At 55.9% G+C, this 13053-nt stretch overlaps 1 protein-coding gene across 4 annotated transcripts; it reads right to left on the bottom strand.

Moving 5' to 3' along the window:
- Window positions 1–194: 194 nt before the first annotated feature.
- On the bottom strand, window positions 195–12798 carry TCTN2 (tectonic family member 2). Of its 4 annotated transcripts, none has more exons than XM_059676471.1 (18): window positions 12591–12798; window positions 12298–12435; window positions 11620–11696; window positions 10426–10636; window positions 9564–9664; window positions 9153–9349; window positions 8291–8420; window positions 7283–7424; window positions 7064–7129; window positions 5675–5809; window positions 5340–5417; window positions 4204–4284; window positions 3902–4013; window positions 3171–3277; window positions 2001–2151; window positions 1333–1455; window positions 1105–1193; window positions 195–704 (listed from the first exon to the last, which is right to left on the bottom strand). In XM_059676471.1, the coding sequence occupies exons 1-18, from the start codon at window positions 12670–12672 to the stop codon at window positions 601–603; spliced, it is 2124 nt and encodes a 707-aa protein (XP_059532454.1). In that variant the 5' UTR covers window positions 12673–12798; the 3' UTR covers window positions 195–600. The 4 variants fall into 4 exon arrangements, with proteins under 4 accessions (XP_059532454.1, XP_059532456.1, XP_059532457.1 ...); XM_059676473.1 differs by having other exon boundaries at window positions 10426–10618; XM_059676474.1 differs by having other exon boundaries at window positions 12328–12435.
- Window positions 12799–13053: the final 255 nt, after the last annotated feature.

Raw genomic sequence — 13053 nt, 5'->3', positions numbered from 1 at the left:
AGGCGCCCGGGGGGAACTCCTCTCCACTCACCGGGGAGTAACTGTCCTCGCGGAGGACGGCCTGTTTTTAACGTACGGACCCTGTGACCCTTGGAGCTAATTTTTTTTTTTTTTTTTGAAACTTAAGGTCTTAGCCATCAATTCCACAGAAACATAGGGTGCCCTGAAAAAAATGCAAAATGCGCACACACATGTTGGATGATCATAAAGGCAGTGTTTGTTAAAATACATTTCATTTTCAAAAATTGAGCTATCAGCTGTTAAAGTGTACACATTTTTTGGGACACTGTATAAAAAAAGTTGAAATAATTGTCTCTAAGGTACAAATAACATATTTGGACCAAAGCTCCTGTGACTTTGAGTAATTTGGGATAAAGAACGCTTCTGATAACCAGGAGGCAGGCCCGGACCCTCGTGCACGCTGCTCAGTCTGGCCCGGCAGCGAGATGCCCGCCTGGATGGCTCCGTAGGTGAATGAGACCCACAGAGCGCTTGGCGAGCATTTCCCACAAAAACAAAACCCTCCACTTAAAACAGCACCCGGAGTGCAGCAAGTCGCCGGAGGAAGCGTCTGGTCTGAGGGCCCGGAGTGGCGGGAGGTCATGCTCTGCGTCCTCTGGTCCAGGGGTCACTGAGGAACAGGGCCGCCACGGAGAAGGCGGCCAGCAGCAAGCCCTTGGCCACACACCGAGCGTAAGGCTCCCCTGCAAGATAGTGAATCAGGTAAGCCACGCTCTTCCTGCTCCATCGCTTGTAATTATTGAGATAGAAATCAGCCAAACCATTAACAGGTCTTATTTTAAAATTGATTTTGAGAGAGAGAGAGAGAGAGAGAGGAAGGGGAAGGGAGAGAGAGAGAGAGAGAGAGACATTGAAGTGAGAGAAAAACATCCATCAGGGGACTGAGCCCGCCAGCCAGGCAGGTGCCTGACCGGGAACCAAGCCGGCAACCTCTCCGTGCTCAGGACGCCGCCCAGCCAACCGAGCCGCACTGGCCAGGGCCGTAACCATCATTTTTAAGTGGCAATGTGATCGGTACGTTTTTCTCTTTAAACTTGTACACAGGACATAACGATACCCATTCCGGAATCGGCTGTGCCCTACCTTGGTAATACCGGGTCCAGGGATACAGAAGCTGCGGCCAACACACGTCATTTCTGTCACAGTCGTACTCTGTGAAATTGATCTGGAATCTAGAAAACATTTTAGAAGATTACAGTAGCTGCCACAAAGCATCCTTTTGGTGAGAAGTATCCAAGTTAAAGAAATACATTTACTTTCAAAGATCTATATTTTTCTTCCTAAAAAATACCAACCAGGTGAGTGACCTACCTGGTCAGGGGCCGGGGGAGCCGGGCAGGGACCTGAATGAACTGGACGGAGGCACTGAGGGGGAAGAGGCCGACCTGCTCACACGTCAGCCCGCACTGGGGCCGCCAGGTCCCCGAGGAGACCCTGTAGGAGAGATGGCACAGGCAGCATGCCGGCTCACTCCGTCACCTAGGACTTCAGGCAACTGACAGCATAACCCAGGAGTCTCTCAAAGACCTTACCCCTGCCTGGCACGGGCTCAGGGGCTGAGCTTCGACATATGAACCAGGAGGTCCCTTGTTTGATTCCCGGTCAGGGCACAGGCCCGGGTTGCGGGCTCCATCCCCAGTGTGGGGCGTGCGGGAGGCAGCCGATCAATGAATCTCTCTCATCATCGAAGTTTCTCTCTCCCTCTCCCCTCCTCTCTGAAATCAGTAGAAACATATTTAAAAAAAAATTTACCCTGTTTGTATTGTGTGAGTTTTCAAATGTGCTCGCCAGGAGAACACGTTACACAGCTGTTGCCATGACCAACACGGCCGACACATTTCCCTTTTTGCACACGTGGCTGATAGCCGCGATTGGCAAGGAAACCCTCAGCTTCTAAGTCGGCGTGTCCCTGTGTCCCTGTTTCTGGGGCGCCCTCCGCGCTCCTGCCTCTGAACCGCACCCAAGCAGACGCCTCAGACCTCTTTTCTGCGCCCAGGATCTCCTGCTGGGCGATGCCTTCCACGGCGCCCGCGTCCCAGGTGAGGATGCGGATGCTCAGCTGCGCAGGAACCTCCGTGCAGGTGCCCTTCCCGCTGCCACCAGCCGGGTCTGCGCCTGGGCCGGGGGCGGCTGCATTTGGGGAAGAAAAATGACAGTTTTTCTACAATCCCCGGATACCGTAAAAATGGGAAATACTAGACAGGAAGCACATGAATGAGGCTTCCATCTCTCAGGGGCTCTTATTTATTTGTCACCCCATACGGTATCCCCCCTTGTGTTCGAGATGTTTCCTTATACATTGTCAGTCACTGGAATTATAGAGCCCTTGGCCCACATAATAACACCGAAAATCATGATTTGGTTCCCACGGTGCTCACTGAAATCCACCCAGAGTTGCAGCAGAAATGCTGCACCGTTGCAGTAAAATGCCCGGAGCTGGCAGGTGAGAAATCCCAGCCCGCTGACTGCGTGACCTCGGAGGGACAGCATGGGGGCAGCCCTGGCTGGTGTGGCTCAGTGGTTCTTTGGTGTGTGGGTTTCATTCCCGGTTAAGGGCTTGTACCTGGGTTGCAGGTTTGATCCCGGCCCAGGTCAGGGAGCGCGCGAGAGGCACCCAATCAATGTGTCTCGAAAGAGTCCTGTGCTCAGGAACCATCATCCCTCGTTGCCTCCCACCGCCCGGCCTGGCCACCAGCCACCACTCATCTGCTTTCTGTCTCCAGGTCTGGACGCTGCTGCAGATGGGGGATGGGCTCCCACAGGGGTGGGCACTGGTGCCTGGCTCCGTTCACTTAGAATATTTTCTATCACCTTTTCTTTTAACAAAACCGCTTTTTAAAGTCACTAAGGCAGTTCTCAATTGCCCATATTCCTGGGACCAAGAATAACAACGCAAACTGAAATGAGCACCCTCACACCCACTCCCGCTTCCTTTACAGACACTGCTGGCTCCTAAGACCACGGGGCAATTTGACCTTCCTGTGGATTTCCTTTTTTAGACACAAAAAAGGCATCACGAGCAAGAGAAAAAGGAGTGTTAACCCCCAGCAAGTGTCAGCTGAGCCCCAGCAGAGGCAGAGGACCTGCTGGGCGGGGCTCTGCAGTCCCAGCAGCCACGCCCCTCACTCCACAGGTGCAGCCTGACTTACCCACGATCTCCAGCCAGCCGTCACCAAGGTCCCGGTAATCGGAGTTGCCTCTCGTTGCAACGTGAGTTGCTTGTATTAATGAATCAAGTATTTCCGCAGCCTTGTCCCTGCGAGAGAGCAAGACGTTTCCCAGTGCGTGGCCGGCAGCTGGTCTCACCCCGAAGTCCTGACTCTCGGGGTCTCCAGGCCACTAGGGCAGGGGAGGGTTTCCGTTCGCAGATGAAAATGCTTCGGAACCAAACAAGTGATGGCCGCACATCATGAATGTACTAACGGCCACTGACCTGCTCACTTTCAATGACCGATTCCGTTGTGTGATTTCACTTCAGTCAAAGAGGAAGTGCCCGCGTCTCTGAAAGTGCCCTCCCCAAACGACACCAGGCAGCGGAAAGGCCTTTCTGTGCCACACACCAGGGTGTGGGCATCGTCACACATCGACCCCTCCAACTGCACCTGGCGAGACCCTGGTTCTGGCTCTAGGAGCGCCGGGCTCCAGTGGCCCCGCAAATGCCAGTGAGGAATTTGTGTAAATGCGGGTGCAACGGCGTTACTCCCGCGACAGAAGTCTACTTCCCTCACTGCACGTCTGAATCGCCGAACCTGTCGGAAGTGGGCGTGTGCTCAGCGCTCGCGCTGGCTTTCCCACCAGCTGTATTCAGGCCCTAACTTTGCACATCGCGTTGTCTGGGAGGCGCCGCGACCTCATGTGAAGCGGACCCCGCGGCACTCACCGGAGCCGAGTGCAGTTCTCCTCGATGCCCACCTCCAGGAGGCACCCCGAGAGCGCGTTTTCTCCGAATAACACGGGTCTGAGAGTTGCCGACGCGCACAGACCCCTCCCGGCTGTAAAAGAAAAAGGAGTCCCCCCTCTTACCGTCTGCGCTAAACAAAAGGATGACAAACCACCAGGAACCACCTCCCCTGCGGCGAAATACCGCAGCTGAACTTTAAAGCCACCAATTACTTGTTCGATTCAAAACGGGGCAGCAGGCCCAGCCCCAGATTCCCGAGGAGCCGACCTCCCACAGATTACCTGGCTGCCAGAGGCTCACGGCCGCCACGGGGTCCCTCCTGCCAGCGTGTGCGGCGCGCACCGGCCTGCCCAGCTGGTAACCTAGACGCACAGCAAGCGGGAGGTCAGAGGTCAGGCCGCCGGTCAGCACAGGAGCGCGATGAGACAGCGCACGGGGCTGCGACCTTCACCTGTTCCAGCGAAGATGCCTGTGACTTAGAGATAAATGCTAAAGAGACTCTGAAAGGTGGCAGGCGGGCAAGTGCCCCGGTGGGATCACTCCACTGAGCAGGCCACTCAGTGAGTCCGCGTGAGTGACGGGCCTGGGGCTCATCGGAGGGGCTGGGAAAGCAGGCGCAGCCGAGGAGCCCCCCATTCCCCAGCGGGTGAGCTCAACCCCACGCTGGGCAGGGCCCGCTCCCAGGGAGTGAGCCAACCCACCTCTGGAGGCCCCGTCAGACACCTCCCGGTTACGGCCACGGCCACGGCCACGGCCCCGGCCCCGCATCCCCGTGACAGCTATGCCAATCGCATGGTGGTCTATTTGCGCATAAATACAGAGCGCTCCACAGGACAGGAGCTCACAGCCCCTGGTGAGGGGCCCGTCCTCTGCAGCTTATTCTCTTAAAAAGCTCATTTAAGTCCAGCCCGCATGGCTCAGCGGTTGAGCGTCGACCTGTGAACCAGGAGGTCACGGTTCGATTCCTGGTCAGGACACATGCCCGGGTTGTGGGCTCCATCCCCAGTGCAAGGCCTGCAGGAGGCAGCTGTTGCTGATGGTTCTCTATCAGCAATGTTCCCATCTCTCTATCCCTCTCCCTTCCTCTCTCTCTAAAAATCAGTAAAAACACACTTATTAAAAAACACTTATTTCAGCAACATTTTACCTGTTTTATCTCTTTTTCAAAAGCCAGGAGCTAAAGAGAATGTCTAGCAATTTATAGCAGCTTGTTGCTATCTACGACACTTTGTGCGAAAAACAAAACCAAACACCATATTGCTATTGGGAAAAGAACACAGGGTCACCCACGAGAAAGAGAAAGGTCGGACCACAAGCTAAACCTGGACAGTTAGGCATCACCTCCCCGGCACTGACGCCACGGGCAGGAGTGTTGGCCGAAATGCTTGTGAGATGGGTGACTGGCATGTACTCTCACCTGGGTTTCCAGATCTTTCCTTCTCGTGGCCGCTGTTATAGCTTAAAAACTTGACTGTAAATCTCTGTGTCATGGTTCCTAGAAAGAAAACAAAACGGCAGAGACATGGGCGCCGCCTCCCCAGGAAAAGAAGTGATCGCCCACAGTGGAGTTGCTTTACCTGGTGACTGCATTTTCACAGGCAAACAAATTCGCCTTTTTTTAAGTCAAATCACAAATACAAACAACAAACAATCGATTTTGTCTAATGTTATAATGATGAGAATCTTGAAGGAAGAGGAAAAAAACGCCACATGTAAACACAAAAGCCGCCCTGCTGCCCTGCGCCCAGTCACCTTTCTGGAGGGCATGAACCGTGGCCCGGATAATCCTGACGTGCATTTCACTGATGGTACGGTTATTCCATCGGAAGAGATAATGTCCCTCCACAGTCACGTTTCTGGGGGCTGACCCGGGACTTAAAAGTGTCTCTGCGAATGAAAGAAGTGTTATCAGTGAGAGCACCGCACGTGTCTTCTGCTCAGGTCTGCAGGAGGCCCACCAGGGCAGCGCCAGCCGCCTGCTCTGCCACCGCAGGGTCCTGTGTGAGGTCTGAACCCTTCCTTTCATTCCTGCATCCCCGCGGCGAGGCTCACGGCTCGGAGGACACGCTCCGTTAGGCTTTTATTAAAGACTAGAGAGTGTCAGCGCCTTCAGCAGGCAGTGTTGCTCACTGCCTAGCTCACTGCCGTGTTGCAGCCACTCCATTAACACTCGATGCTTTAAGAAGTGAAAGCAAGAAGTGAAAATGGTCCTACAGAATTCTCCAGCGCCCAGCGGTGGGGTGAAGTGGCTGAGCGTCAACCCAGGAACCCAGAGGTCTTCGGTTCAATCCCCACTCAGGGCACAGGTCCAGGTTGCAGGCTCCATCCCCAGTAGGGGGCACGCAGGAGGCAGCTGATCAATGATGCTTCTCTCTCATCAATGTTTCTCTCTCTAAAAATCAATAACCTGACCGGTTTGGCTCAGTGGAGAGAGCATCGGACTTCGGACTGAAGGGTCCCAGGTTCAATTCCGGTCAAGGGCATGTACCTTGGTTGCGGGCACATCCCCAGTGGGGAGTGTGCAGGAGGCGGCTGATCGATGTTTCTCTCTCATCGATGTTTCTAACTATCCCTCTCCCTTCCTCTCTGTGAAAAATCAATAAAATATATTTTTAAAAAAATAAAAATCGCCCTGACCGGTTTGGCTCGGTGTATAGAGCGTCGGCCTGGAGACTGAAAGGTCCCAGGTTCGATTCCGGTCAAGGGCATGTACCTTGGTTGCAGGCACATCCCCAGTAGGGGATGTGCAGGAGGCAGCTGATCGATGTTTCTCTCTCATTGATGTTTCTAACTCTCTATCCCTCTCCCTTCCTCTCTGTAAAAAATTAATAAAAAATATATTTTTTTAAAAAAAAAAATAAATAAAAATCAATAAAACCATATTGGTTCCCAGACCCGGAGGAGCAGGAGGGGCCCCGAGCCCACATGAGCCACGACCAGGATGGGGAACTAGTTCAAGGTCACAAGCCGAGTGTGAGGTAAGGGACGACGGACAGGGACAAACGCAATCCTGGGGCAGAGGGCTTCCTCGTTGTTGTGACGCTCCTGACACTGCGTCAGTGTGGTTCTCTAGGACTGCACGTCATTCTAGAAGCGCCGTCCGGATGCCTGTGGAAATGACGTCAGCGTGGCACCGAGTACCTGCGCCGGCGAGGACCTGGCCCAGGTCCGCCGCTTCCTCATAGACCACGTGTGGGATGACGATGCCTAAGGGAGACACGAATTAGCCTTCCGCGGGCGCCTTCCTCACTGGCAGTTCAAACATTTCCAGCTGCTCCCGGCGGTGACTGCTGTGCTCATGAGCTGAGAGCTGACCTCGCCCCGCGGTCCGGGCTTTGTCCAGGCCGCACCGGCGCGTACCTCCCGCAGTGCCGTCCTTTATCCCGGCGTCCGGGACGCTGCCTGCTTCCCCGTAGGCGTCGAGGTCAGTAACGCAGCGAACGTCAAAATTCTGCAGGAATCCCACCGGGGCATCCCGCACACACTGCCCAGCCAGGGAGACCTGGGGGCGAGGGGAAACCAGCAGACTGATCACCGGGTCTAATCAGAAAACACAGGGCGACGTCCCGGCCCGAAGGTTCCTCCCGCGGCTGCGCCCCCTGCTGGTGCCCTGGGCTGGCCCACTCGCCAGCTGACCCGTCTACTCAAACGCCTGGTAACGTGCTAGTCAGTGTGGGAGCCGAGGGCTGGTCAGTGAGAACTGTTCCGGGGAAACCAAGAAGCCCCTCCTCCATCTCCTTCGCAGAAAGGAGATCACACTCAAAGCCACCCCCGCCCTCTTCACACCAGGCTTCTGTTAAAACCAGTAAAGTGGACTCATGTGAACAGCAGACACGGCTTTAGACGCCCGTGTTTTGTTCCCACAAACATTTCTTCCTTAGAATTTTGAACTTAAAAAAAGGGGGGATTTCACATAAAACTCTCTATCGCCTTAAAACATGTTCCAGCATTCTGGAATATGTTAAATCATATACTGATCGCTCACTAGGGCGAGGCTGTGGGGGGACGGAAGCAGCTGGAAGAGGTTAATGGGGGAAAGGAGGACCTAGGTAATACTCCCCACAAAAAAGATTTTACAAAATAACAGTGGCTGTGAAACTAACAGAAATGAAGAATCAGTTACTTCGACGGGAATTTACAGACTGTTTTTGGTTTTGTTGAGGTCACGCTGAGATTTAGCCAAGAGAGTGGCTCATTTAAGAGTGACTATGAAAACACATCCAGACACCGTATGTAGCTGGGGGCCTAGAGGATCCATAGGGGAAGATAAGTCACTGACGGGGTATTTCTAAGAGCAATCGGAGTTCAATTAAAAACAGGGGGAAACAGTGAGAAAAGGCTGCAGCACATTACACGGGAACTATGTACCTGAGGGACAGTGAGATAGGCCTGAGCGGCAGTCATAACGGGGTCTCCCTGTTTGTACCCCGAGTCCGACATGTCCTTCGGCTCTGTGTGCAGATACGTGTCAAAGGCGGCGGCGTGCGGCCTCGAGGACCTGGGGGTCAACAAGGAAGATGCCACTAACTAACACTTTCAGCTCCTGCCTGCCAGACCCACTGCTCATTGGCATTTTATTCTTTGCTCTTTTTTTCTGTTAATCTCAGAGAGGAAGGGAGAGGGGGAGATAGAAACATCCATGATGAGGGAGAATCACTGACCAGCTGCCTCCTGCACGCCCCACGATGGGGATCGAGCCCAAACCCGGGCCTGTGCCCTGACCGGGAATCGAACCCGTGACCTCCTGGTTCATAGGTCGACGCTCAGCCCCTGAGCCACACCAGCTGGGCTTCTTTACTTTTTTAATTACCAAAATGATATTTGTATTAAATGCCACTGAACTGTACACTTTAAAGTGGTTAATGGTTAATTGTATGTCACATGGATTTCACTTTAACAATAATAATAATGTTGTAAAACGTCAACAATCCAGGAAGGCGAGGAAAGTTACAAGTCCCTGATGAGCCCTTCCACCCCCGATCGTCACTACAAACGTGGTGCTGCATCCATCAATTTCTTTCCCAGGAGGCCCGACTCTTTCTGACACAGAATAAACTGACTAACTGGGGTCTGGAACGGAGTCGAGAGCTGGATCATTTAAGCTCCTTGCCTTGGGAGAGAGCGCGTGAAAAATGGGACCCACATTCCCATTCCGGGGCCCACGTGGCATGGCCCCCCCCACCCCTGGCCCCGAGAGCAGCGCCCTCCCCGGCAGCTGGGGGACACTCACACAGCCCCGTGGTGGAAGTAACCGAGGAAGGGCGAGTTGGCCAGCGAGGACTGCACACACAGGAAGGGAAACCAGCCGGGGGCCCCGGGCGGCCTCCGCGCGGAACAGAGCTGATCGAAAGGGGGGCTAACGTCCCCCCCAAACACGCCGGTGAGACAGGACTCTCTGAAGAGCGCGGTGACATCGGACGAGCATTCCTGGGAAGAAAACAGACAGGAGCAGGGAGCACCAGGAGGGCGCAGGTTAGATTCCCCGTCAGGGCACGCGCCTGGGCTGCGGGCTCGCGGGAGGCAGTCCATGGATGTTGACGTTTCTCATCCACATTCCTCTCTCTCTCCCGTCCCTTCCTCTCTCTGCGAAATCAGTAAAAACGTATTTTAAAGGAAGAAGAGCAGCACAGCCGGCGCGCACCTGGTCGCAGCAGCAGCGGACGTCGCAGGCCCCGGCGGTCAGGTTGCAGGGACACGGGCCCAGAGGCTGGTGCACCGGGTCAGGGATGGCCGTCACGTTCTCTGCAAAGAACACGCCGAGAAGCTCAGCCAGGAACCCCCACCCCCACCCCCCCAACAAGCACTGCCACGCTCTGACGCTGACAGGAAAGCCGAGTGGCTGTTCCCCAGACCCCCACTCCCAACACTCCCAGCGAGGAGTCCCTGACGTGAGCCGTGCCTAAGACACAGTGAAAACCCACACGTCAGACAATATGCAAGTGGAGCCTTCACCACCAGCACCTCTTCCGTCCTCAGAACGCGGCCATCACGTGGAAGGGAGAAAACAGGACCATCTCCCCTGATGCCTGCTGTCGGCACCCGTTACCGCAACCAAAGCTGAAATGGCTCTCCCGCCATCACCAAGAGATCAGTTGAAGGAAACCACGGTGTATTCACACAAGGGAATATTACGAGGTGAAACTCGGTGTATTCACATGGAACAATCTCCAATTTATATTTAAATTAATTGACTCATGATCAATTATGCTACTGTTTGATGACGTCATGCTGTTTTTTAAAAGGTATAGAAGGGTGCCCTGGGCGATGGGGCTCAGTTGGTCGGAACATCATCCCAAACCCCTGTCAGGGCGCATGCCCGGGCTGCGGGTTCAACCCCCGGTTGGGGCATGTACAGGAGGCAACCAATCGAGGTTTCTTTCTCACATCAATGTTTTTCTTTCTCTCTCTCTCTCTCCCTTCGTCTCTCTAAAAAAGAAAATTAAAAATAAATAAATAAAAGCATACCCTTAGGTGCAGGTTAAAAAAAAAAAGCCTCCACTTGCCTGAGGCACTGTGGGCCAGAGAAGAGTTGGCATAAATCTCCACTTGAATGAGCAGATGTGCTAAACAGGCCGAACTGCGCGACGCTGACACCAGGAGGGTCTGGACGACGCACGGGGACTCGGAGAAGCCGGTCTCGTTAGAGGAACAGGACGGCGGAGCCCTCTTCAGCCTCACCGTCACGTCCGACGCGTTCTGGAAGGAAACAGATCGCTGTCCCTTTCAGCACCTGCGATTGTAAGAACACCTCCTGGAAAACACACCACCATCACCCCTCCCATCACCCCTCCGCCTCGGCTCACTTAAGTGGAGGAGACTGTCCACCAAGAGGCCCTGGTTCCGTTCCGTCCCACCCCCGACCTCTGGCCACATGCAAACCCGGTTCCCAGCCTCCCGGGACCGTAACAGGAAGCAGCGTTCGCACACTCGCAGAAGCTCAACACTCAACACGGGTCGGGAAATTAACGCGGTTTGTCTAGCCCCGTTTTAGTTTAGCATCCCAGCAGCCAAGATGAAAACACCAAAAAAATTTAAATATTTTTTAAAAAGTACTGAAAACAGTACCTGGGGTGCAAAGTCTGTCTTTCTCATCCTCTATAAACCCTAGAGTTGCCCTGGCTGGTTTGGCTCAGTGGATAGAGCATCGGCCTGCAGACTGAAGGGTCCCGGGTTCAATTCCAGTCAGGGCACAGGCCCGGGTTGCAGGCTCGATCCCCAATGTGGGGCGTGCAGGAGGCAGCCGATCAATCATTCTCTCTCATCATGGATGTTTCCATCTCTCGCTCCCCCTCCCTTCCTCTCTGAAATCAATAAAAATACATTAAAAAATAAAAATCAACAAACCCTAAGGCTGACGCCTTGCACACACTGGGCACTCCACCAAACGTGAACTAAATGGAAGGGTTGGATGAGGTCAGTGGTTAGAAAGCTTTTTTGAGTCACAGAATCATCGATAACCTGATGGAGCTGGCACCCCTCTCCTGAGAAAACGCACCCCCCCAGGGTTTCACACACCATTGCCAAGGACCCCGAGCCCCGGGGTGAGGACCTGCGGGCGGGATGGGTGCCTGCTAGACCTGACAGCCCACAGCTGGACGGTTTTTCCAGCCCCGAGAGACAGTGTGCCCCGTCCAAGTAAGAGAGCCCCGCACGTGGGCCTCGCGGCTGCCACGAGGAGGTTGCACCCCTGGCCTTACCACACTGGGGGTCACAGTCAAACTCCAGTCTCCCGTGTCGTTGTTCAGCACGCCGCACGTGGGAGCTGGCAAGGACCCTGCGGGAGGAGAGCATGCAGGGCCGTGTCGCCCAGGGCTGAGGGTGCCCCCGAGATGGATGGCATCCCTCGCCCAGCCCGGGCCTGGCCCTTAAAGGCTGCATGACTTTGGGCAAGTGACCGCCTCTCTGAACCTCAGTGTCTCCATCTGTCTAATGGGACTAGAATACATGACTGTTTTTATCCCGACAACTAGGTCAATGCCAGGCACTGTGACCGCAGGCTTTCCTGTGGGGTCCTCTCTGGTCCACATTAGCCATTCCCCCTCCCCATCCCACCCCCTCCCCCTCCCCCTATTTCCATCTCATCCCCTCCCCCTCCCTCATTCCCCATCCCCCTTTCCCCATCCCCCTTTCCCATCCCCTTCCTCATCCACCTTCCTCCATCCCCATCCCCCTTTCCCCTTCCCCATCCCCCTTCCCTATACACCTTCCCCCATCCCCTCCCGCTCCCCACCCCCACCTCCCATTCCCTCCCCCCTCCCTCCTCCCCATCCCCATACCCCTTCCCCATCCCGACTTCACAAGTGAACAGCCGCAGGGGACCCCCGGGAGCCCCCTCCCCAGTGTCCGCCGCCGGCCGGACCCGGTTCAATACCCACCCTGCCCACCGGAAGCGCCGGACACTTTACCCGCCTGGTCCTGCAGCAGCGACAGGGACACGACCACGTCCTCGGTGCCTCCGAGCAGGGACGCGCTGACCACAGGGCCGGACGCGCGGATGAAAGCCGGGAGGAAGACTGGCGGGAGGGAGGGAGGGGAGGGGGCAGGGAGGAGTGAGTCGCCGCCGAGGCCATGCCTGCGCGGGTGCTCCCCGCCCGCTGTGGGGGCTGCGGGCCTGGCCCCTGAGACGCCCGCCTCCCCTCCCGGCCCTGCAGGCCCTGCCCGTACACACCCGGGTCCCCCCGCAGCGGCCTCAGGGCGCCCAGCACAAGGAGGAGCCGCAGGAGCAGGGCGGCCGGCGGTGGCGAGCCCATGTCCGGGTCCTCGCCGGGCCCGCAGACCCAGCCGCGCCGCCTCAGAAGCCGGGAAGGGCCCGGAGGCCCCGCCAAGCCCCCCGTCGCCCCTCCGCCGCCATCTTGTCAAGCGGACGCCGGGAGCTATGGCAACCACCAATCGGCCGCCGGCCTGCGGAGCGTCGCGCCGGGATTGGACCAGAGGCAGAGAGCCCGCCCCCGGCCCCAGCGCCCTGGCCCCGCCCACCACACCTGGCCCCGCCCACGAACCCTGCGCTGACCGGAAGGATCGGGAACCTAAAACCCGGAGTTTGCACACCCGGTCGATCCCCTCGCTGCAGAGCGAGCCCGCAGACACTGGCTTCCAAACGCCCTTCATTCTTATGGGACGGACCTGAAGGG

Source organism: Myotis daubentonii, chromosome 19 (assembly GCF_963259705.1).
Source record: "Myotis daubentonii chromosome 19, mMyoDau2.1, whole genome shotgun sequence".
NCBI classification, from domain to species: domain Eukaryota; kingdom Metazoa; phylum Chordata; class Mammalia; order Chiroptera; family Vespertilionidae; genus Myotis; species Myotis daubentonii.
The sequence above is the reverse complement of the archived record's forward strand: the minus strand, read 5'-3'. Positions and strand labels throughout refer to the sequence as shown.

What these genes read in the sequence shown, in the direction of transcription:
- TCTN2 (XM_059676471.1), bottom strand. Translation starts at nt 12,672, where the DNA reads ATGGGCTCGCCACCGCCGGCCGCCCTGCTCCTGCGGCTCCTCCTTGTG. An exon ending in CGTGAGCCTCTGGCAGCCAG is followed by an intron (nt 4,014 to 4,203) that starts GTAATCTGTGGG and finishes TTTCTTTTACAG; the next exon opens with CCGGGAGGGGTCTGTGCGCG. An exon ending in CTCCCCCGGCCCCTGACCAG is followed by an intron (nt 1,194 to 1,332) that starts GTAGGTCACTCA and finishes AATGTTTTCTAG; the next exon opens with ATTCCAGATCAATTTCACAG.